The sequence below is a fragment of the Lampetra planeri genome, chromosome 34 (assembly GCF_965212315.1).
Source record: "Lampetra planeri chromosome 34, kcLamPlan1.2.h2, whole genome shotgun sequence".
NCBI classification, from domain to species: Eukaryota; Metazoa; Chordata; class Hyperoartia; order Petromyzontiformes; family Petromyzontidae; genus Lampetra; species Lampetra planeri.
In genome coordinates this window covers 5,667,398-5,692,801 of record NC_136140.1, presented here as the reverse complement: position 1 = coordinate 5,692,801, position 25,404 = coordinate 5,667,398, and the positions used below count along the sequence as shown (strand labels likewise).

The 25,404-nt window shown below is 50.7% G+C and overlaps 1 protein-coding gene across 1 annotated transcript; it reads left to right on the top strand.

The window, feature by feature from the left end:
* RRP9 (ribosomal RNA processing 9, U3 small nucleolar RNA binding protein) lies at window positions 1-24,559 on the top strand. The gene is made up of 15 exons (XM_078610582.1): window positions 1-223; window positions 2,052-2,143; window positions 3,029-3,141; window positions 3,303-3,370; window positions 4,007-4,048; window positions 4,989-5,115; window positions 6,225-6,352; window positions 7,195-7,287; window positions 9,252-9,352; window positions 9,883-10,017; window positions 16,507-16,569; window positions 18,116-18,261; window positions 20,965-21,044; window positions 21,730-21,803; window positions 23,901-24,559. Exons 1-15 carry the CDS (start codon window positions 149-151, stop codon window positions 24,013-24,015), a joined length of 1,452 nt encoding a protein of 483 aa, XP_078466708.1. The 5' UTR covers window positions 1-148; the 3' UTR covers window positions 24,016-24,559.
* Window positions 24,560-25,404: the final 845 nt, after the last annotated feature.

Below are 25,404 nucleotides of genomic sequence, written 5' to 3'. Positions count from 1 at the left end.
GGGGGGTGGGGCTTGGGGTCAGGGTTAACCCGGAACCACGTGGTTGCCCCTCCTCCACGTGTTCGTTCGTGGGTCCCGGCATTAGTGAAGTCGCAGTAGAAGTTTGCTGTTTCCCCTCGTTCTCGTTGCCGCTTCCCATCGCCGCGCAATGTCCTTCTTCATCAAGAAGAAGGTGGTGGACAGGGAGCGGACCAACGGTTCCGTCAGAGGCAGCAAGAGGAAGGTACAGCTGCAGTGGTGATGATGGTGGTGGTGGTGGTGATGCTGGTAATGTGGGCTTGCGATTGAGGGTTCGTCTAGGTAGGCCATTGGAGTCGGGGTAGTGAACACGTGTCTGAGACAGTGCGAGAGAGACTGTGTACCGAGTATGTACTGGAATGTGTACGATGAGTGTGAGCGTAAAGAGTGCATTTAAAGTACGAGTGAAAAGCATCGTGAGTAATTTTGAGTGAGCGCGTGAAAGTGACCGCGTGCGCTGCTGCTGCTGCGTTGGCAGTGGTGAACAAACGCGATTAACACACAAACTCAACATATTTGTCAATAGCAACAACACCGTTGCATAAAGAGAAAACATAAGCGATGCGAGAGTGAGTGTGTGTGTGTCAATGGGTATGATTTGAGAGCGAGTGTAATTCTCTGTGACTTGAGTTAGTAGTATATGAGAAAGCATGATCGATCGCTCACAGTAATTGCCCCGCAACAGTCTCGTTCTCTTCCCGTTCTGTTGTAACTTGCACTGATGCCTACTTTGTTGAGGGAGATATTGGCACATAAAGTAAATATTGATGCATTCATGTACTGTGCATACATTCCTGGCGATGAATGAAAGTGTTGATTTTCGTGAGAGTGAATTTAATAAAGGTGTACTTGTAAAAGTAAGTGTGTGGTTGGGGGGTATGAGCCAGGCAGTGTGAATGTGAGGTAGTGTGTGTGTGTCCCGTTCCGGCCTTCATAGGTGCTCGCTAACAGCACTTGCCCCATCAGTCTGTTTAGGCTATACGGGGGGGGGGGTCTTTGTCTTTGCGACTGTGTGGTTGATACGGTGGGTAGCTTCAAGTAATGCGCCTGCCATTCGCCCTCGCCTGTTAACGCGTAACATATGTGACTGCCTCCGAACCTTCCTGCCAGTGAAACTTAACCACTGCACCGTGGCCTCAATGTGCACCTATAGTTTTAACACGAGCGCCGTGCGTGCCGACTTGCAGCTAGCGTCGACGTGATGAAGGCCACCTTAAAGGTGGCAAGGGACATCGTGAGATGTCCCTGTGTTCTCAAGCTGGGACTGGTGGCAGTGGTTCTTCACCAATTTTGATCGGTGGCGGGAAGGCGACACTTTCGCCGTTAAGACATCATCATCAGTGTGGGAGCCGCCACAACATTTGAAGTCATTGGGGGTTTGGTAGCATGTTTTGTTTACGTGACAAACCTTAATCATTTGCTGTCGGTTGGTGGCGGGTTTAACGACACATATTTACGCGATCTAACCCAAAAAACACCTCTTTTATGGATAATAATATTGTTCGCGTGTTAAAATTGATGGGATGTGTTGTCACGTGTTGCTGTATTGTCGGGGGCCGCACTAAAAGGCCGCAAATGGCCCGCGCGCCTTGCAATGAAGAACGATGGACTGGAGGATTGCACAGAGGCGCCCACCAAGGCGCGGGGTTTGTGGATCACGCAGTGATGGAACTCGCAAGGAGAGGAAACAACTTCTTGGTTCTTTCGGTAAAGTCACGTAGAAGGGAAGTAATAAAATAATAAAAATAAAACATAATAAAATAATTCTCACGACGTTTCGGCCACAACGCAAGCAGCCGTCCTCGCCTGAGGACCTCACCTGCGGACGGCTGCTTGCGTTGTGGCCGAAACGTCGTGAGAATGATTTTATAATGTTTTATTTTTATTATTTTATTATTTCCCTTCTACGTGACTTTACCGAAAGAACCAAGAAGATGAATCCCTGCAGTCACGAAAGCTTTAAATCGAGAGGAAACAAATATACATTGCAGCTGTCTGTCGTATTCATGCTGCGACCCGTTTTGCGTTTTCAGGGTGCCGATGACAAAACATCGGCCATAAAGGCGAAAAGAAAACAAAACATCCCGAGAGACGATGAGATCTCGAGCGATTCCGAAAAAGAGAGGTATGTTTACGGTGTCGGTAGTATCTGTTAGAATAACACGTGGACACCATGATGCATAGAAATGTGTTCTTATACAACTCGATACCTTCCTTAATTTAACAGTACCGGAGTACTGTAACGATGCACTGTGTGTGATTCCTGCATTGTCAGTATTCAGGATCATGATTTTGTTTTAAGAATGAATTATTTTATTTATTGTGTTTGCATTGCCTGCCTTGTATGTGATCTGTTGGTAGGTATCATTTGTACAATGTGCAACGATTGCGTAAAAATGGCATTGACTGTAAATAGTTAATTCTTCGATATAAATTGCTGCATGTTGTCGAGTATGAGAATGCATTTTAATTTAATAATTCTGTTCAAATAAGTAGCAAAGTGTTACCATCTAATTTTTTAATTACTGTGCGACTTGCACGCATTTGCTACAAGGGTGTAGTAGCGCCGGGGTGGTGGGGGACTATTTCCTGACTCGTTTCCGAAGAGGACCCTTGGCAAGAGGCACTTTGAAACGCACCCTTGACGTTTATTGAAAAATAACACGTGTGTCTTCAAAGTATAAAGGGGCCTTTTCAGTCACACAACCCTGCTGCGTGCACTCAAATTAGAAACTGTTGCCAGATGGATAATTTTCTCCTCTCCCAATTAGGGCGGCTAAGATGCAGTTATAAGTGGATATTGTATGTATGTAGAACTTTTTTCACGCTGTAGGTAGACGTAACCAACCTTGCTTATCGGAGGTTCGCAAGGTTGGTTACAAACCATTTTTTAGCGAGCCGCTTAGAGGTGATAGGCCCCATGGCTGCGGGCCGCGTGAAATGCAGCCGCAGACCGTAGCTTCCTCGGCCGCGGTGTAGTAAGCGACGTCTCGGCGTGCTGCGTGCGCAGCGATGGCGAGCGAGGAAAGAAGGAGGAGGAGAATGACTTGGAGGTGGAGGAGACGGCTCAGGAGAAGAAGTTGCGCTTGACCAAGCTGTATCTGGAGCAGCTGCGGACAGAAGGTACCCTGTCACCCGCTGTGACCACTTGCAGATCTAAACCCCTCGCTGGCTGCAAATGTACAAGAAACACCTCAACCCTTTCCCGTTCCTTGAAACCGCGACATGCAGAGTGGGGTCCACTGCTGAATCTCACGTGTGTGTGTGTGTCCGTGCGCGTGCAGAGGACCATAAGGCTGATGACCGAGCTTTCCGTCATGACGTCATAGCGGACCGGCTGCAGGACGAGCTGGTAAATGTCCTTTGACGATGCATGGGCGAGCGGCTCGGGAGTGGACAGCATGAGCTGGCTCTGCTGAGACCCTGGGTTCTAAGTCGGGCAGCCTTCTGTGATGAAACTGGGTTCTTAAGATTCATTACTGAATTTCGGTTCATTAGTTGTACTTTTAATGGAGAGAGTTAATGGTCTCAGTCCAGTGGGCAATGACTGCACAGTGGTCACTTGAAGAGACCTCAGAGGTAGCTCAGAGGGAGCTCTGCGAGGTACCTTTGCTATAAATTTCCACATGATAAGCCGCCACTTCGTTGAGCTATCATTTGCGGTCAGGTCGCTTCTGAAAAAGATATATAGCTCGGTGGGCCTTACCTGGTAAAATAAAAACTAGTTGTTTTAATACCCATCTATGTGGGCCGATCTCGAACACGAATGGGTGTCCTTGCTTTGCAAGAGCTCCAAATGGATACTTGGTCTTGTGACATGGTGCTCAGCACAATGAGGAAAAAATATATATTTGGGAAAAATGTATCAATTAAACAAAGCACGAGCACATGCCAGGAAACCTTTGCTGTGTGTGGAACGGTGACGAGCTGCGCATGTTTTTGTGTACCGGTCGACGTTTGAGCTAAGGGTGGATGTTTGTGTTTTCAGATGGAACAAAGTGGCACTCTTCAGCGACAAATCGCAAAAGAGGTTTGTGCATTTTTTTCTAACTTGCCTGAACAAACTCCCTGTTCGCATTCACGCTTATCACCCATAACGTCTGTATTTTACCCTGTACAGGTTTGCCTCGCTTTATGCGGTTTCGGTTTGTGCGATTTCACGTATATAATGCGGCTAACTTAAACTTGGGAGAATGGATGCTGGGGACGAGACCTAAGGGGTTGGAAAGGAGCTGCTCTGCAACTTGGAAGAACGTCAGGGGAGGGGGGGGGTGCGTGACAGAGTGAGGAGGAAAGCGTACAGCCAGACAGGATGGAGGGAAAATACTCTTAAGTTTTTTCGGTAAAGGCACGTAGGTAAAAAAAAAAATATTTCTATAATTAATCATTTATTTATATATATTTTGCCTACGTGACTTTACCGAAAAAAACCTAAGAGTATGAATCCTTACAGTCACGAAAGCTTCAAATCTAGAAGGATGGAGGGAACTTGAACCAGGAACCTGACCTGTTTAAGCAGAGAGCATCCAAAGAAGAACGAGACGGAAGCTCACCCTCTTGTGTGGCTGACCCCTTAAGCTCTGCGCGTGTTCTGCGTTTTCTCATCAAGGAGCATAAATCATCATGCGAACTCCGGTCTTCCGCAGCATCGGCGGCTTTTGGGCTTGCCATCGAACAAAAGACGGTCACCGTGTCGCACACTTTCAGATCCTCTTCTGCGGCCGTCTGGAGACGCTCTTCCTTCCAATATTATAAAGCCACCGGGAGCTGTTCACTTTTAAATCCAGATTGAAAAGTAATTTCTTTCGAGCTGCTTTTTGTGTTTAGTTTGTTGTCCTTCCCCCCCTCCCCGCAACTCAGATCAGCGCGGTTGGTTGAAGTTCAACATACGCACATACATACGCGTAGAATGTAAATGGTTCCATGTACGTACATACACGGTGTGTGCGCTTCTCCGTGTGCTCCACTAGCTGCGCTTGCCCGACCCCGGCGCGGTGCGCGTGCTGCGCGGACACCAGCTGCCCATCGTGTGCCTCGTCATATCTCCCGACAGCAAGCACATCTTCTCCGCCTCCAAGGACTGCACGCTCATCAAGTGTAAGCCGCCATCACCCCGGCACCATGCGGTGGGGCCGCCGTGCCCACGGGAGCTGTCGGTTATTGCTCTCGATTAATCGAATTTACTTAAATAGAGTACAACTTCGATTTAAAGCTTTCGTGACTTCAGGGATTCATCTTCTTGGTTCTTTCGGTAAAGTCACGTAGAAGGGAAATAATAAAAGAATATATTATATTATTATTTTATTATGTTTTATTTTTATTACTTCCCTTCTACGTGACTTTACCGAAAGAACCAAGAAGATAGTACAACTTGATTATAGTTTGCATAAAAAAATGGACACGCCAAAACTCGACATGCTTTTTTTCGAAAACGAAACTTAACTATTTTTAATTTACGAGGTAAAGCCCACTGAGCTATTTCGCTCTTTTTCAGAGGCGACCTGGTGGCGAAAATGATAGCTCGATCAAGTGGCTTATTGTGTGGAAATTTATTGCAGCCAAATATTCTAAACGCGTGATGTTGATTCTAAATGTGGAGGGAAAAACCGGGGGAAAATCCATGCGGCCACGAGGAGAACATGCAAACTCCCAAGTATGCAGCAGGCGCCGTCAGGGCCGAGATGGAACCCACGACCTCCTGTATACCAGGCGAGGTAGTTAACATCTCGCAGCACGGTTACTGAACATCGGCCCAAAGGTTGCAAAATGCTGAGTTGCCAGCAACAAGAAAACAGCTGTTCACCACAGCATTAACTGGTCCCGTACAGTCGCAGTACCAACAGCCACAGGCCACTCTCTTGCCAAACGTGGCGTGACTGGTGCCCCGCAGAATTTATTTGCTTCGGAGCTTCCGTCATAAATCGGCAAAACACATGACTCCAGATTATACACTGGAGCAGACACCAATGGGTTCGGGCCTCTGTACGATCAGGTGGCCCAGCCTGTGAGAAACATTTTCACAAGGGAACCCTCAACAGATAGCGCTAAAATGCGAGGACACTCCGATCAGAGCTCAAGCAGAGGCAATCCTGGCTTTAGTCCTGCCTGGCAGCCTCAGCCGGGTGTCCTTAGCCGTGTGTCCACAACCAGATGTCCACAGGCAGGTAGTAGCTGCTGTCTCGATATCCGGGTCGTGACGCGCGCAGGGGACGTGGAGTCAGGGCGCCGGGTGCTCTCCGTGCCGGGCCTCAAGAAGAAGGACAACAAGAGTGGTGTCGACGGCCACGCAGCGCACGTCCTCTGCATGGCCATTTCCTCTGATGGCAAATACCTGGTATGTACACGTACACACAAAGACAGAGATCCCCCGTTTATAGCCGTAACAGACTGTTGGGGCAAATGCCGTTAGCGAGCACCTATGAAGGCCGACACGACACACGGGGTGGGTGGGCGGCCAGCACCACGCAACGCACTAGGGGGTACTCGTTTAAGGTTGAGTAGACTTATAAGGGAGGCCCAGGATCCGTTCAATTATTTCTCACTGAAGTTGGCCGTGAGCGGAAATCGCCGGTTTCGTAGCGCATTGCACACACGCACACACACACACGCCATCGCTCACTATGGTCGAGTGTTTTTGTTCGTGGGAGGCAATGGATGCATACCAGGGGATAATGCCCAAGGCCCCTGACATTTGGGCGAGGAACCCTCTTTCTCTACTGCTATCTCCTGGTCACCTCGCAGATCAGCAGGTTTGGGAGTTTCACAAAGCCTCATGGTCTACCTATAGCATAGCTCCTCTATATGTGCTACATATCCACTATTATATGTCTGTCAATATTTATCACCATCCTGCCTGGTATCAAATCTACTGAGTGGTAGGCATATCTATGGGAACTAAACCGCTGTGGGCCACGTGATAATGACTGAAACAACAATGGCCATTTGCCACTCAGTGGCGATGACATCACCACAGCGCTTGTGCCAGGCTATGTGCACGTTAAGGCTACGTGAAGCATCGAACGCCCGCTGGCAGGAGGTCATGGGACAGACCCAGGTGCCATGGGTCGGCTGACGGAGATGACTTGCCGATGCACCGCCTGTGCCCCCTACTGTGCCAACTTTGATGACTGATGACCAATGACTGAAAGCGCGCGTGCGTTTGTGCACTCTTGTCAGGCAACGGGCGACAGGGACAAACTCATCCTGTTGTGGAACCCGGCCACGATGCAGCTGCTGCACACATTCAAGGGGCATCGCGACGCCGTGTCGGTACGTCTTCGTGTGTGTGTGTGTGTCTTCGTGTGTTCGTGTGTGTGTCTTCGTGTGTTCGTATGTGTGTGTCCTGCGGAGAGCGGGAGTGTAGCGGTTAGCGTGCTGCACTACAAACTCAGCGACCCGGGTTCGATTCCCGCTCACGACCAATAGCGGTGGCGAATATTTGAGTTGGTCCTGGGCCTCCCCTAGGTCGACTCTGCCTCAAATGAGTACTTGATGCCGTGCGAAAGCATCGCCACGAGGGAGACAAAAACTGCCAGGCTGGGTGCTAATCGTCCACCGACGCGTCGATATTTGTTTTCCGCCTCCTCCACCCCCGCACCATTGCGTTTGAGTTGACAATACAATCTCTGCGCCGCACGGTGGGCCCGTGGCGCCGTCTGGTGGTGGTAAACCGTCGCTGTGTCTGCGATGACCCGGCACTGCCCGAGCTTTGCTTCACTCGGTGCCCAGTGCAGTCCTCACGATCCAACCAAGGCCCACGCTTGCCCTGTCTGCCGGTGCCGTCCGTTCAAATACAAATGAAGCGGCTACAGTCGCCGCTAAATACGAGCGAGGGTGTGGCTGGTGCAACCGTGTTAGTGCCACAATGCACCGAGGAAATTGAACGTACGTATGTACGTTGAACGTGTTTCGCACCGTACGTAGCCAACCGTGCTAATCGGAGGTGCGGGGGGAAGGGACAACAAACTAAACACAAAAGCAGCTGGAACGAAATTAGTTTTAAAACTGGGTGACTTAAAAGTGCACAGCTCCAGTAACTTCCTAATATTGGAAGGAAGAGCCTTCCAATTGTCAGACGATGGTTTTTTAAACACTTTCATCAAGGCGCTCATTTCGTACAGGCCATGGGGCTCCCAGTTGTAATGCTGTTGTAATTAAATATGCTCGCATTAATTTGGTTTGGGAGTTTTTTTAATCGTAAAATTTCATTTGTTGTCATAGCAACCTGCTATGCTTGGCTAAGTGCTACGATTAGCGGTGTTGTATGAATCCTGTCATAATAATTACCATAACGACAACGCCCAATAGGCACGAGGGCCTCGCCCAGTCTCAAGAGTGCTGCATGAGGATGTTTGGCCAAATCCATGAACAAGTGGTTTGGCACTCGGGAGGCGAACCCAAATAACGGGATAGAACCCAAACACGTGAGGGAATTTACTCCGATTCTAGAATACGTCGCCGTGTTGCCATGCCCTGGGTTGCCTTGTGGCCCGAGCCTATTGTAACGTATCGCTTGCCTTCCTCGGATCTGACCTCAGAATGCTCGGCACAGTTTCGGTGCGGAACGTCGTATCTGATTTGCTAAATTTGGTCGCACCGCAAATAATTCTCACACTTGCCGCAAATAATTATCACACTTACCGGTGAGCGTGACAGCTTTAATTGGTTTTGGCTGCGTCGGGTGGTGGGAGAGTTTCACGGTGTAAATTTGACCCGATTGTTAGGTGGCTTCACCCAAAAAAAAACAACTATGGGTGAACATAATGTGTGCTGAAGCTGTCTGCCATCCAAGTACTATTCACACTCATCCCCTGCTTTGTGTCCGCAATGTGACAACATTGGGGCGTTCGGGGATAATGTGCTCACGATTGTGGTCGCAAGCGCCCCGAGCCGGCACACGTGATCGGGGCAGATCGGCAGAGGTGTGGACTCGAGTCATGTGACTTGGACTCGAGTCAGACTCGAGTCATGAATTTGATGACTTGCGACTCGACTTGGACTTGCATAACAATGACTTTGTCCCACCTATGAGATGTGGACTCGAGTCATGTGACTTGGACTCGAGTCAGACTCGAGTCATGAATTTGATGACTTGCGACTCGACTTGGACTTGCATAACAATGACTTTGTCCCACCTCTGCAGATCGGTAAGGCTGAAGCGACTGCTGGATTTCTAAGACGGGTTCGGGAGTTGGTTCACGCGCTGATCTACTTATGTCCGCCGTCATCCACAGGGCCTGTGTTTCCGAAAGGGGACCCACCAGCTGTACAGCGCGTCGCACGACCGCTCCGTCAAGGTGTGGAACGTGGATGAGAGGGCCTACGTGGAAACGCTGTGAGTAGACCGTGCCGCGGCGACGCTCCGCCACACGACAGCTGCGAGCGTGCGCGGAGCTGCAGCGGCAACTCTCTTAGCCGCCTCGACAGCGGGAGGGGGGGCGGGCGCTTTCGGTGCATCATCTTATCTGCATTTTAACCCTTTGCCGTTCCTATGGCGTACATGTACGTCATCAGTTTTTCGTCCGATTCCGTGCCCCGTCCCAGTTGGCGACGTTGCCGCTGGTTGAACGCCCGTCACAAAACCAAAAAACTACGAAACATTTTTTTTAATTTTACCAAGTAAGGTCCACTGAGCTATTTCGGTCTTTTCAGAAGCGACCCGGCTGTCACAAACGATAGCTCAACGGAGTGGCTTCTCGCGCGGAAATCTGTCGCAGCCAAATAATCGAAACGCACGCAACCAAATATAGAGCAGGCGTCGGGGTCGACATTGAGCCCACAACCTCCTGTACACCAGGCGAGGCAGATAACATCGCCACTGTCTAAGCATGTCGGACACCCCCCCCCCGCCCCTCCCCGTCACAGCTTCGGGCACCAGGATGCCATCATGGGCCTCGACTGCCTGGCGCGGGAGCGATGCGTGACGGCGGGCGGGCGCGACCGCTCGGTGCGCGTCTGGAAGATCCTCGAGGAGTCGCAGCTCGTGTTCCACGGCCACGCGTGAGTTGGGCGACCGCCCCCCCCCCGGCCCTCCCCGGCCCTCCCCGCCCCACCGTCTGTCTCCTTGCTCTCTCTCTTCCCCCGTGCCTCTGATTAGCACGGTTGGCTACGCACGGTGCGAAAGAAGTTCAACGTGCATGCGTCGTCTCTCGTGTATCAGTGCGCCGCGTTGGCGAGATTTTAACGACCTCGCGTGGCATACAGGATGTCGCCCTTGTTGCGTTTTGATGCACTGCCCTCTGCTGTTCACCTCGCAGCTTCACAGTCTAATGGGATGACTCTCTCCACCACATCTGTTATCTGCATTATCAACGAGGATAATAGGAATAATGTCTTGACAAATAGCACAGAGATCATGCGGATCAATCAGAGCTCCGGATATCAGAAGCGCTGGATATTAAGGCTGCAGAGGAGTGGAATTTTATTGTAATGATTGACATGCCCCGCCTCCTTATCCCATCATGACCACCGCTGCCAACAAAGCAGCCCTCGGCAGGAGAGAAGAGGGATCGTCGGTAAATTTGGGTCACAATTGACGGTGAAATCGACGAGCGATTTGAACCGCACCCGAGCCTGCATCGCTAACACCCTGAGTACCGCCGCTTCTGTGTCCTCTCCTCGTGAACCCCGTGCTGCTGGGGGGGCAAAAAACACAGAGGAGGTGAGAGTGCCCTCTGTTTAGCCTTGGGGGCGCGTCTTTTGCTCGCGAGTACAATCGCTGCAAATCGCATTATGTCTGGGGGGGGCTGCCCTCTTTTTTATGTTTAATTAAGATAAATTTAATGCGACGCGCCGTGAAAAAAATCCCACCGTGCACTCGGGCATCTGCTTCTGCACCGCTGCCGACACCGTTCTGGCTGAATTTTATTTGAAAAATAACGGAATTATGCCTTGGGACATGGATCGATGCCTAATGTGGCGGCAAAGGCGTTGGTCATATCATCGCGCCATACACCTCGCTTGGGACACCTTTGGAAGCTCACATCTCAGAAGCTGTGCTCCTCTGTTCTTGCAATCTCCGCTCCCTGCAGAAAAAAATCCAGTTACACTGTACTTCTATGCTCCCCGCCCTCGCCAAACCCGCACACCGACCATCGTGGTTGAAGTGTCTCTCAACCCCCGTGACCCGCACGGTGTTTGGGAGACTCTCGTCCACCAGCGTGCAATGGGGAGGAAGGTGACATCCATTGGCGGGGTGGGGGGAACTGTCTCGCACCCCCCTTCCCCATCCCTCTCCCCTCGTGCCCACGTGCACGCTGCGACCGCTAGAGCCGTGGCATTTCTGGCGTCTCCGCGTCGCGGGATGGACAGCCTGCGCCTCTCGTCCGTCGCTGTCAGTTCCGCTCGGCTTTGAGCGACATCATCGCACCTGCTCGCTCGTGCCGCTGTAATGAAACACGTTTGTTGTTTTTTTTGTTGTTTCAAGCGCTGACATTCAGGCGCGCGTGCACGGCCACAGCTTGCGGTATTTCGAGCGGCTCGTCGTGCGGCCGCGCTGTGCAGACACGAATCTTCGTCGCAATCGAGATTGAATATTCCTTTGTTTAGGTTACAAAGTGAAGGAATGTTATTTTATGCCGAGCCAGTTTACACTTGGAGTATTTTTGAACGTGAGGATGCATGAATTATATAGTGGCTGGGCTACGGTTTTGATGTCGGGCTTTGGATCGTTCTTCACCTGCAAGTGCCTTCCGACCAATTCGCCGATAATTCCGCCCGATCTTATCACATCTTGGAAGCTAAACAAGGTGTTGAGCCTGCTTAGCACTTTGGACGGAACAATGCATGGGAATTATAACGTCCGTTATTGGAGGCTTGGCCTGTGAAGTGGCCAGGGGATGGCATTGCAGCGATGGATTATTTTAATCTTTATCTTTGCTGCGGCTTTGAGCGTCGCCCTCTCGACTCCGTGGGGTTTTCCTGCCGCTGCTTTGGGTTTTCGTGCCTCGTGACGAACACTCGCTCGCGATTGGGTCAAGCGTCCCAATGCAGGACCCGGTCCACAACAAGTGTCTGAGATCCAGTGAGATTTCCCTGGGAAAATAAAAGGGCGGTATTATTATTTGACATTTTTATTTTAAACCGTGGCACGTTAACTTCAGAATACTGGGACTCCTAAATGTAACAACAATTATGTGTAAAACAATTTTTTTCAAGGGTGTGTGTATCGGTCTGGAAACAATCCGGCAAAGGAAAATTCTCTGCAGCGATAAGTAATAACATCGCAAGCGGCGTTTGATGCTTTGTTACCGTTGTCCCCTCCCGTACCTTTCGCCGTCTCTCCACCCACGCCCGTTCTTCGGAAACCCATCCCCAGCCCTTTGCGCAAATGACGACGAACACGCCGGACAGGAAAGGTGCATTCAGCCTGCAAACAAATAACAGAACAAATACAGCATGTAGCCTAAGGTGATTTCGAGAAGGCGATGGGTGCTTTTGTGACCGTAAGATCGGTCCTGCCTCATCTGCCTTGCATGTCTCATAACGTCACCAGTCAAGTCATCTCCTGCTCATCTGAACATTGAGGCGGTGCTCGTGTCCCGTTTACAGCCCTGAGCCAGTGGCGGAAATTCCGCATTCCTATGGCGAGGGGAAAGTGCATCCCTAGGACATCTGCCGTTGACTTCCACGCAACTCCCACTGAGGTGTTAAATTTGCAACCTTTCCGATTGGGAGCCGCTCGCTCCACCTGCCGAGCCATCCGATTGGCACGGTTGGCTACGTACGGTGTTCAACAGGCGTGCATACACCCGGCAGAGTTGCGTGCAAAAATACGTTTTGGCCTCGGACCTCGGAGAGATTGCCAATCGCGGCTACGTGCCGCGAGGGGGTCGGCAAAGCCAGCGGTTCACACCTGGTGAGGCGCCGGGCCCCGGCGTCGTGCGGTGGCCCCCTTGCCGTGGATTAATATTGCACGACGAGCTGGCGGCCGCCCGCGAGAGCCTTGAATAATTTAGCGGGCGCCGTAAAGGTTGTCGGCATTGTTTGCCGGGGTGGTGGCCCCGGCGCACCGAGGATGATCGTGCGCGCGATGCGCACGGAGTCTCGGCGTCGCGCCCGCCCTGGCGGGTGGCCCGCAGGGGTGGCGGCCGCCGATGCCTCGGGCCGATTCTTCGCGCGTCTTGTGTATCGCGCGGGTGGGAATTTGTCCAATTTCCCTCCGATGTATTTTCGCGATTGTACCGCAAATGATGCCCGACGTTGTGCCGCACGTGTTGGCACCCACTTCAGGACGTTATGAATCGGAATCCGAATTTTTTACGGCGAACGACACAGCCGTACAAAGCCCATGATGCTTTGGGGGGAGCCGTGTAGCAGAACAGCAACGACCTACGCTGTTGTATCATTTCTCTTTACGCAGACAGATTGGCTTTGTTCTTCTTTCATAGTCCGCCAGCGCGTGAAGGCTTTTAGTGCAAGAGCACGAGATGCCGATTTGGTGGAGCGTGCAGAGTGCAGGTTGTGTTTTTCACTTAGACGGTGAAATATCATTCAGGATCTGAAGAGCTCACGTGACGCAACAAAAAGTGAATGGAATTATCGGGGGGGAATGATTTGAGCCAGCTCCGTTGAAGTACTGCGTGTAAACACTGCACGCGGCCACGTGAATTAAAATCGATTCTTAGACCCACGATGCACGCGTGCAGGAATTTATTATCAATGAATCGGTGCATGAAAAACTTTGCGTGCACGAAGGTGACTGTGCACACGAGAAGTGATCCATATGGGGGACTCTTAAAACTGAGACCCAAACAGAAGATCCTTTTATTTGATTAATGACCCTTAATCATGTAAGGTCATCGAATCTGCACGGTGGGGGACGTGGATCGTTGAATGAGAATTCTGAAACTTTTCAAGAGAAAAAATAGCTGGGAGGGGTTGAGCAATGACCGGTTTAGATTTTGCTCGCCACTGATGGTGTCACGCGTAGTCAAACATCGTACCCTCGATTTGCCCGATTTGTAGCACGGTGTGTTTACAACCGCGCCGCCACCGCTCCGCCGTTCCATTCAACAATGGCAGCATCGTCGGCAGCAATAGCAGCCACGATTATCCACTGCTGCATGAAGACCTTAGGAAGCCGCCGCTATATTTTAGTTTCGTGCGACATACGATTCTCACAAACACACGTGAGCTTTATTCGTGTATCGTGAATCTTTTTTTGTTTTGGGACGAGTTATCGACCCTCGGCGACGGTGAATCGCCTCGCATCTCGTCGTAGCGCTTTGCCTCCTGAAGGGGATGCGGTTGCTTCCCCTGCGGTGAGCACCGCTGCCGTCGCCGTCGGTCGCCGTCGCGCGTCATGCCGACTGCAGACCCCAGGTGAAGATGGGCGCGACGCTCGTGCCAGTTCAACGCGGTCATTTTCATTGCCGCGGACTGACCTTGAGTGCGATTCGTTGGGTCCTCTGTCTGAACCCATCACTCGTAAAATTGGCCCCTAACATTTGAGTTCTCGTGGAAGAAATGCCGCGTGACTCCCATCGAAATAATTAAATATATATTTCGCAAACTGAATTAGCGCACCCCCAGCCATAGCTGCGCCGGTTTATGAGTACTATCGATTTCTGGAAGTGGAAAAAAAATATCTCTGCTCCGTAAGATTTTAATTTGACAGCTCCGCTTTCCCAAAGGATGAGGCTGCAACGCTCGGGGTTTATGTTGGGTTTATGTTGTGCGTGGATTTTTATTTGCCCAGAGTGTTTTGACAATCGGCAGTCAAGTATAGCGCACCTCCCCTGCTACAGTAAGAGAGGCCACTGTTTATAAACGAGGAAGAGGTTCCTGAAATCCACGTAACTCACGATTGGCCACAGGCGAGATTTGTTTGGGATGCGTCGTAACCGTGCTTGTGAATAATAATGAGTTACAACTCAACTTTTTCTATTAAACTTTTTACTAGCTAAAGGCTCACTGAGCTATATAGATTTTTTTCAGAAGCGACCTGGTCACAAATGATAGCTCAACGAAGTGGCTTATGTGGAAATTAATAGCAGCCAAATACTCTAAATTCATGTTGATTCTAAATGTGGAGGGAAAAAAACGGAGGATCCGGAGAAAAATCCACGCAAACTCCAAACAGACAGGTGTCAGGGTTGGGCTCGAACCCACGACCTCCTGTAAACCAAGCGAGGGAGTTATCATCTCGCCACTGTGGCGCCCTTTCGATTATCTAGCTGCTCCTCACTCGTCGACAGGTCTCGGTTCCCACATGATCGCAAACACGTCGGCAAGTTAAAGCGGTTACGTCAGGACAAAATTAAAACGGAAGACGCATTCTACGCCCTCGCCCCTCGTTCTCTGCGTATGTAAGCGATCGATACATGTTTTATTAAACGCTGAATATGCATGTATAGCATTATCCGTGTTTTGGTTTTATACCGGCAGTTCCTACCCTGCCATTACCCCACATTATCGAGAGTTGCCGGCCATCGCACTGGGAACAATGAAACCCTGGATTTTATAAAGGTGGTGCTTCAGGCTCGGGGAGGGGGGGGGGAAGGGAAACAAATGAAGGACTGGATTCAATACAGGTCGTCAAGAGTGACCACGTTGGACATATTTTTTGGAACAAAAGGCCCCAGTGGGAAATGCATCTCTGCGCTCATCTCGGCTCCCGGGTATTAACCCGACATTGAACCCCGGCGTTTTGACGTCAAGGCGGCCACATAAATGCTCAATGCGGGTGGGGGGGGGAGAGGTTTATTGTTGTAATGGGGCTAATTTCCAAGGCTGCAGAAACGTTCCAGATAATTTTTTTGTTTGTGTGGTCCCAGGCTTAATTGAGCTCGAGATCAATGCTGCTTGCAGTGATAGATCAGTACGGAGATATTCTGCGTTCTAGAAGTTAACTTAGAGTGGGCACATGACTCATTTACAAGCGCTTCCACTGTCGAAAAGTTATCTGCCTAATTAGTCACATAGATGTGATATCTACAGTTAACGTGGTGCTACAGTGATTACCGCACTGTGCTATGGACCTGGCGATCTGAGTTCTATTCCCGGTCCAATTTAACATCAGTGGGGAGCTCTATCTGAAACAATGCTGCCCCACCCCCCTTCACCAACCCGCATGTACCAGCAAGGTTAAGTATGGTCAAAGATCTGGGGCAAGCCTTTAAATCCAGCATTGGATTGACAAATGGGTGATAAATTATGCAATCATTATCGACAGAAAGTTTTTGGTTGTAAAACAGTGAGCCCTGTAAAGATTAACAAGACACTTTTGGATCAAATTTGGCCTTTCCTTTCTCATTGGAACTGTTATTGGTGCCGAGCACTTTAATTGCCGGAGTGTTTTATGAAAAACGGAGTCGTGAATGTTTAACACCGGGTGATAGGTTGTTTATTATTTAAGGATGTTAGACTTGGATTGTCGTCTTTCAGGGCAGTATTTTTCAATTTCCGAAACTCGGTTTTGTGGAGCGTATTCGTGCAAAGAGGGCACGAGGCTAAACGAGTCACCTTCTTGTCGTCGTCTGCCCACAGGGGGTCCATCGACTGCATTCAGCTGATAAACGAGGAGCACATGGTGTCTGGAGCGGACGACGGGTGAGTGCCTCTGTCCACGTTTTGCCGCCGTGCCGTGTGCACGGGCCTGTGGCGTGGCCGATGCGGGAAGGTTGCTCACTGTGACTTGGTGCAGAAAAACTAAACTTGACTTTTTAATTTACCAGGTCAGGCCCACTGAGCTTTGTAGCTCTTTTTCAGAAGCCACCTGGCTATCACAAATGATAGCGCAACGAAGTGGCTCTTGACGTGGAAATTTATAGCAGCCAAATGTTCTAAACGCATGTTTCCAAATGTGGAGGGAAAAACCGGAGGACCCGGAGAAAAATCCACACGATCACGGGGAGAGAGAGAGAGACGCGCAAACTTCAAATAGCCGCGTCAAGCCCACGCATTTGTACCACTCGTCGCCAGGGAGCGCCGTTCTCTATCGCTCGTGCGTGGGCGGATTTGTCCAGCCTTCGGTTAAGTTCGTGCCTTTTTAAGTTACTCAATTTACTTGGCCGCTCCTCGCTCATCGAGGGTCGGCGACCCCGGTGGCCACGTGACGGCAAACGCGTCGTCGTCAAGTAATCAAGTAAACCTTGGCGGCAGTGAAAGCGGACGGCACATTCTCTACGTCTTCTCACCCCCATTGTACGCCGCTACGCGATGAATTTCGCGTTTTTTTTCTGCCTAAACCCACGCGCACGCACGCGTCTTTCGTTAGCCCAAGATGAGTTGGAAGCCGGCCGTGTGGCGAGGCAGTGATGGTGCCGGCTGCATGCGAATCGATGGCGCAGGGATGAATGAACAACGAGCGTTAAAACATGCAGTCTAATCTGCGTAATTACAGTGTACGATTGATTACAAATCATGAAAGCAGTGATTTGTCCATTAAGCGCTGGTACTGCTGTAATAACGTTAAATGCCAGTTTTGCTTTTGAGCCGTCATGGCTGGAATAAATGTGTTGTTTGCCAAATGGTTGATTTCGGTAGAAGGACAAGAGAATGTGTAATGAATTATAAATAAAATTAGTCAAATCATTGTTATTTTCATTATCAGCCATCGCCTGTCGTAATAATTTGCAGCCTCTTGTCAAATCACTGCTGAAAGGTCTTCCCACAGCTTGGCAGTGATGAGGATTGGTGCTCCTGCCAGTCATCTCAGTCAACCCATGGCACCTTGGTCTGTTCCGTGACCTGTCACCGAACCTTCGACACTTCACGTGGCCTCAAAGTGCACTTGGCCTACCACAGGCACCGTGGTGACGCCAACGCCACTTAGTGGCCAATGGCGGCGGCTGTTGTTGTCGTCGTTAATGACACTCCATCACATTGGGCAGTGGTGGTGGGGGGGGTAAGGGGGTAAGGGGGAGGGGGGGCACGGGGGAGCTCCGGTCCGGTCCGATAGAAGAACCGCTCCAGATGTCACTCAACGCCGACGGCAGCCGTGGCTGGGAACCAAAATCCGATCGGCGGACATTCCACAGCACGAAGGGTCGCGCTGTTTTGCGGGCGTTCCGATGCTGATAGCACATTGGGGGATACAAATTGTGCAAATGCTTCTAACGTGCTCCACGCTCTCTCTCTCTCTCTCTCCGCACAGCTCGCTGGCGATCTGGGGCCTGCACAAGAAGAGGCCGCTGGCCACTGTGCAGAAAGCGCACGGCATGCTGGGCGAGCCCGGCTTGGAGCAGCCGCAGTGGATCACCTCGGTGGCCGCCATGCTCAACAGCGACCTGGTGGCCTCAGGTGGGCCCCGCTATGACTCGTGCACCGCGCATGGACACGGACGCAAAGAGATCCCCCCCCCTCCCAGCAGCGTGCGGCCTGCTCGGACTCTGTTGGGGCAATTGCAGTTAAGCGAGCGACTATGAAGGCTACGCCTGGGCTGCTTTTGTCTCTGCGCTGCTGGTGTTTGCACGCCGCACCAGGTACGCATTTAAGGCCGAGTCGGCCTAAAGGGAGGCCCAAGACCGGTTCATACAAATCGCTCGCCAGTGATGTTGGCCTCGGCCAGGGTTTGAACCCAGGCGGCCGGGCTTTGTGGAGCGCAGTGCGCCCGCCGCCACGCCACCACTCGCCCAACTCGTGCGCGTGCACAAGCACAGAGTCTAAACAAAAACACGCACGCACGTGTGTGCGCGCGAGAGCTGCAGTTATAAGCAGGCGACGGGCGTATTTACCCGTGAGCAAATCGCCCGGAACGCGCCCGTCCTCGTCACGTCTCGGAAGCAAAGCTGGGTTGAGCCTGGATAGTACTTGGATGGGCAGCCACGATGCTTTGGCACCTTGAGACATTTTGAAAGGTGCCTGATGCGTGTGAGTCATAATGATTGACATCTGCTGTCAGCTGCTGTGGGGGTTGCGTTTGGTGGGCAGCAGAAAGCCGCTCGGCTAAATCCGTTGTTGTACTATACTTGTATGCTCCCATATCTATTCTTCCTGCCTTCATCTCCCACTAACCAGCTTGGGGAAGTATGGTCAAACGACCCCCAGGACCTGCTTGGTGTGGAGAGGCCCTCATCCAGCAGTGGATTGGCTAAGACGGGGCCGTATGTTGTCAATGACGGAACATTCAAACAATTGATCTTACAGGGGAGACATGCAAGGGTCCGATAAGTGAGGATAGGTGTTAACAAGAACAGAAATACATTCTGTATATATACAAAATAACATGTAAAGGACAATTTTTTTTTTATAATTGAGTAAAAAAAACATTGAATTTCGAAACCGGTCCGTAGATTGCTTCTATTAAAGCGATGTTGCTGGGAAAAAAATAACTTTCAGAATACCGTACTGTTTGCGATGGATGTGTACAAAAAAAAATAATTCTCAGAATACTGTCCTGTTTGCCTGATGAGATGTAAAAAAAAAAATTTTGAATGTGAAGGATACGGGGGAAGTATGCAGTGTGCATTGTCTGCCTTCTTTATTTTGCGTTTACGAATCGCAGATGAGTAACGATTCACAACCCACCCACGACGCTCGATCGATAGTGGCGATTCGGGGTCAGGATTCAATCGGAGAATCAATTCGTTCTGTCACGTCACGGTGAATGCCGCGGCCACTGGTGGATTGCAGGCAGTCGCAAGCAGCCGCTGCAAATGATGTAACAATCCCTCCGCGAGCATTGGCGCTAATAAGGCTGGCTCCGCTGTTGCCACGTTCTGATGGCGGGAGCCCATTGCAACAAGACAATGGGTTTTTAATATTGGGTACGCAACAAATGAAGTGATTGCTTGAGATGGTACTCATCCCCTGTATACGAACCTGAGCCATTCGTGGAAATTGAACATTACTTTGGCATAGGCGAGTCTACCCGTAGCACAAAGCGGTACCCGTGGGTATTGTGACCCCCAGAGGATTGCCGGACTGCGGCAGCCACCAAAACAGGAATTGAACTCGTAACCTTCCCGTTGCCAGCCGCTCTCTGTCTACCGCGAGCCGCCGGGCTGTGTTGGGAACCCGTTGTACTAGACGGCGGGTTTTTAATTTGGCCCTTGCGTGCAAACGACCTAATTTAGTATGCAAATCTAGCACCACCATCCCACGCAGCAATGCAGAACGTCAGCGCAAGAGCGTCGGCCTGTTCCGTAACGAGGTGCAAGAGGGGATTATTGCTTTTAATTATGCGGATAAAATGTAGAGGTTAACGCCACATCTAATTAACTGTGAAATCTGCGCGATCAGAATGTGTTTTTGCTAATTGCCTAATCGTATTCTGTGATTCAGAATCGCCGTTGGCGTTTGCTTTGTGCGCAGAGTTGGTTTTTACCGCGTTCGGCCTGCCGTCAGCCCTGTCACCTTTTCGGTGTGAATGTGCGTGCTTGTGTTTTTTCATCTGTAAAGTCGTCAACGGCTTGACTAGAGGTTGGGTCGAGGTGCGGCAGGAAAACTGGGCCTGCGTAGACCCCTGTTCAGTCAGTCAGTATATTTTGGGAGAGGCCTATTGAGCTAAACTAAACTTTTTACTTTTACCAGGTAAGGCCCACCGAGCCATAGAGCTTTTTGTCAGAAGCAACCTGGCCACACGTAATGATACCTCTACAATGTGGCTTATCACGTGGAAATTTATAGCGGCCAAATAATCTAAACGCGCGTTGATTCTGAATGTGGAGGGAAAAACCGGAGGACCCGGAGAAAAATCGACGTGACCACGGGGAGAAAATATAAACTACAAATATACAACAGGCCTCCAGGGTCGGGATCAAACCCACGACCTCCTGCGTACCAGGCGAGGGAGTAAACATCTCACCACAGCGACGCCCCAAGAAGCTGCCTGCCAAAGCGGCCGAGCATATTACATGTGAAGGGCTTTCGAGACGTTGCTTAGAACGGCCGATATTGCAGCAAGCGCGCTGTGTGGCAGAAGGTTTGGATTTCCAAAAGTTGCATATTACTGTGGTATAGAGATACCCTGTGTCTCACGCCCGTGTCTCTGTGTTGCTGCAGGCTCGCACGACGGGCACATACGACTGTGGAAATGTGGAGCAAGCTTCAAGTCGCTGGAGCCGCTGTTCGCCGTGCCGCTGGTAAGCAAAGCGGGTTTGTCAACGAGGACAATTCCAGACGTACGCTCTAGGGATGTTGGTAATCGTCGATATGATAATGAAGCGGCCTTGATAATTGGGGCATCATATCCCTAACAATTAGGACTTGGAATTTGGATCGACATAATTCATCAGCCCATCGTGATCAGGGAAAGAAGCTCAAAATGCTGTACGTACTCTTACAATCCCACTTCATCCATGTTGGGATGGTGATGGCACAACGAGTTTTATGTACGCGCCAAACGAATGGCCTTATCCGTATAAATAAGCCATAGTTTCTAAAACTGTGGATGGGGGGAGACCTTTATCCAGCAGTGGATAGGCCGTGGTTGATTTTCATAATGACTTGCCGAAGGATCGTATTGTGGACCATGTACTGGATTGATAGGCCGCTTTCCGAAGTGTACATTTGCAGTGCTATTGTGACAGTGTTATATATTGATTTATATATTTTTTTATCGGAAGACAAAAAATGTTTTGGGCGGTTGGTGGGGGTGATATTCGAGTTATCTTTTCAAAAGCGTTCGCAAGTCTGCACCTCCGTCATCTGTGTGGCGGGGCGTACCTGCTTGCACGACGGCGGTCGTGTTACAGGGCGCGCGTTGTGACACGCGCACACGCTCACGCGCATTCCATGGCATCTTGCCCCTTGCCTCTCTCCTCGCAGAGCGGTTTCATCAACGTCCTCGCTTTCTCCAGCTGCGGCTCCTTTCTGGTGGCCGGCGTAGGACAAGAGCACAGGTTCGCCACCGCACACAGTCTCGCATGTGCACAGCGCCACGCCCCTCCCGCTGCTTTAGTGTGCCCAGCGCTGAGTGTTCACGTGCCCATGCGCTTAGCCTTCTCAGCGATGCGAGCTGAATGGAGTTCCAAAGAGCTCGCAAACAAACGCCACCTCGTGAAAGACCCCAAGTGCTCAAGGTCCCTGGCTTCCCACGAAGCCCATGGTCCACCCAAAACACCGCATCCACTGCACAAATCGTGGTAGCAGATGCGGATGGCTACCCGATGCACAAATGGAAAATTTTAAACTCTCCAGGAGTGCGACTGGTCATGCAGAACACAGACCGTACAATGTAATACGACGCAGTGCCCCGATCCACAAATACGAAGCAGACATCGCAGCGAATTACACCGTCACTCCTGACGCGATTATCTGGCATGACCACCTCAATGTGATTGTAGCTGTTGCTCTGCATCTACGTCAGGCATACGAAAGAAGAAGCAGTGCTTCACACACTGCACCAAGGGGACTCATTTACTGCTTAAGTGAACTCATCAGGGTCTCAGGGAACTGGTTCAACCATCTCTCCCCTCTTGACAGCTACAGGTTTAGTGCGGCCTAGAAGCGTATTATTAAGTAATGCGTTTTACAACTACAATTCCGTATAGAGGAAACACATGTTAATTAACTCATTACTAATCTATCATATAATTATAACAACCCCCTCCTCCGCTTCTGATCTCTGCACCTGATGGGTTCAGTGATGACGTCACCCTGCTGCTCTATTTAAGACCGGAAGCAGGTGGATGGCTTTCACTATTCTGGCAAATCACCCGATGATGCTGGATGTAATTACCAGCGAAACATCGTACTTAAATTGTAAATGTTGTGGATTTACTCTCCAACACACCGGTTGGCTGAATTAGTAACTAATTGGCGCATTGTTTACGTGACAAACCTTACTGGCTGTGTCGGGTGGTGGAGGGTTACGACACATTTATACTTACGCGATCTCACCAAAAAACCTTTATCATGAATCTCTCCCACTGCTGACGTTAACCACGGCCAGGAATTGAATTCGGGTAACTGCGCCTCCATCGCAGCTCTGCCTGTGTTTACTTTTAAAATCATCGCAGGGTGTAACACTCATCGCGTACTTGTTTTGATATTTATATTCCTGCCGGGGTCTGAGACCTGCCGTAGGAAAAGTGACCTCCGCCCACAGGACTACAGCTCGGCTTGCGTTAGAATCCGCGGTGCATTAATTATGTAGAGCTGTACACGCAGGCTCTGGGAATACACTTTTTGCCAGCCACTTTTCCCTTTCCCCGTTCCGAGACGTCTGCAACTTGTAGGGTGGGTCGTCCCATTCACCGCTGAATCTCGTAACGCGGGAAAGGTTCATCGTTAATTTTATTGAGAGAGGCGTAATAGCGCTGTTATTTTTAAAGACATTGTGCTCACCGCAGAGAACTGTAGTGACTCCGACCGCACTCTATGATAGCTGGCGCCAAACTGTGCCACACGCCCTTCCCGCATGGCCTTGTAGGAGCCACGATATGTTTTTTCCCGACCTGAAGAGGGTACCGATAAAGAAGTGACGACGTACAGGTATGTCTTCGGAATGGGAAATGGTTTAATCTCAGCGATGCAAATCTCTTTCCCGTGTTGCCCCCAAGCTGTGGAATTCACTTCCATCGAATATTCGATCTGTCAAGTCCCTCGGTTTATTTAAATCCCGCGTTATGAATTTCTTTTCTTAAAGGCCTTTTCTCATGATTAATTTGGTTATGTGTTTTGAGAGTGTGGGCTTGGGGCTATTTGTATCCGTGGTTAAATCATGAAGCCTGCGTGCTTATATTAAGTTTTAGAATTGCGCGAGTTGTTTACTTGCTTTTAGCTCTGTGCAGCGTCTTGCGACCTCTGGGTGAAAACACGCTTTATAAGTGTCAATTATTATGACCTTCTAACCAAGTAACCTCGACGTGAACTTTGTGCGCGCACCACCCATCTTTTCATTATTATTGGTGCACGGCCTCCTCTGTTGTTGTCGTCGGCGCGTTTCCCCCGCCCGCGTTGTGACCACGCGCCATCCGTGCGTCCGCCGTGTGCAGGCTCGGCCGCTGGTGGAGGATGAAGGAGGCAAAGAACGCCATCTGCATCATCCCACTCGTGCGAGATGCCACCCAGAACCCGGAGGCTGCCGCAGTCGCAGAGCCCAAGACCTAACCGGCGTCGCCTCCCCCACTCCCCCACAACCTTCCTCTCCTCCCTCACAACCTCCCGATGCGACGTCCACCTGCTGCGCTTGACAACGCCGCCGCCACAGATCGCCCAACCACTCCCGGTGCTCTCCCGCAACTGTTGGTTTATTCCGTCTCATGCTCTTGCCCACTAGGGGACGTCCCATCTCTGATAACCACCCAGTGATAAACATGTTGGCAGAATTAAAGGTACGCAAAATGATGTGTTCCTTTTTTTGTATATATATGCAGCCCTTTGCCCGTCCAGTGCTGGATGAAAGGCCTCCTCATGCCTTTTCGGCAATGGGGATTGTATGTGACCATACTTTCACGCAGGTCTGTGCACGTTTGCGGAAAGGGTCATCCTCCCAGGACCGGTTCAGATGCCACTCCACACTGATATGAGTCATGGCCCGGATTCTAACTCGGGCCGATGGGTCCTCTAGCACAGTGCGCTACAGACCACCACACCACCGCCTCACCCTTGTGTTCCTTGAAAAGGAATACAAATTAAATCTTTTAAGAAATTTTATTATTGTCAAAAGTGCGTGTGTGTGTGTGTGCGCGCGCATGTTCACTGCCTAGCCAATGCAAGCAAGGTCTTGGCCAAGCGCAGTGAGAAGTATTCTACCCTTTGTCTCGCACCCCGCCATCAATCCTCTCCACTGCTGACCGTCCCATCGCGCGCGGGAGTCTAATCCCAGGGGCAAATGTTTGCCCTTGGCTTGCGGCTTGCGGATGAGGTTGTTGTGGGAGCACAAGCGCCTGCCCGCAACGCCCCTCCCGTGCCGACCGCCACAGCTTGCGGCGGTTTAATGTTGACACTGGAAACGGTCGGCCAAAAGCCGCTTCTTCACAAGGGATGCGGAGTAAGGCAACGCTCCCCACACCGCGACAACGGGGGAATGCGCGGCGCTGTTTGTGTTTCCTTGATTACAATTGAAATCGCAATCACCCCAGTGCGGTTGGAATTCTTTACACGGTCAGTGATGTACAACACGATATCATCGTCGGCTTCAAGCGATCTAAGATGGCGAGATGTTTAATACCTCGCCTGGTATACAGGAGGTCGTGGGTTCGATCTCGACCTTGAAGCCTGCGGTATATTTGGAGTTTGGCCAATCCCAGTTGCATGGCATCCTTTTTTATTTTTATCTCTGGGTGGAAGTCTTGAGAACCCGGAGGAAACCCATGCAGGGGCAGAGCCAGAGAGAGAGAGAACGTACAAACTCCACACTGAGAGGCACCCACGTCAGATATCGAACCCAGGCCTCTGACAATCGTTACCACTGCGCCACCTTACGCTTCCTAATTGCCTCCCCCAACCACCTCACCTCTCGCATCGAATGTGTCGTTGACAAAATCCATAGATCGC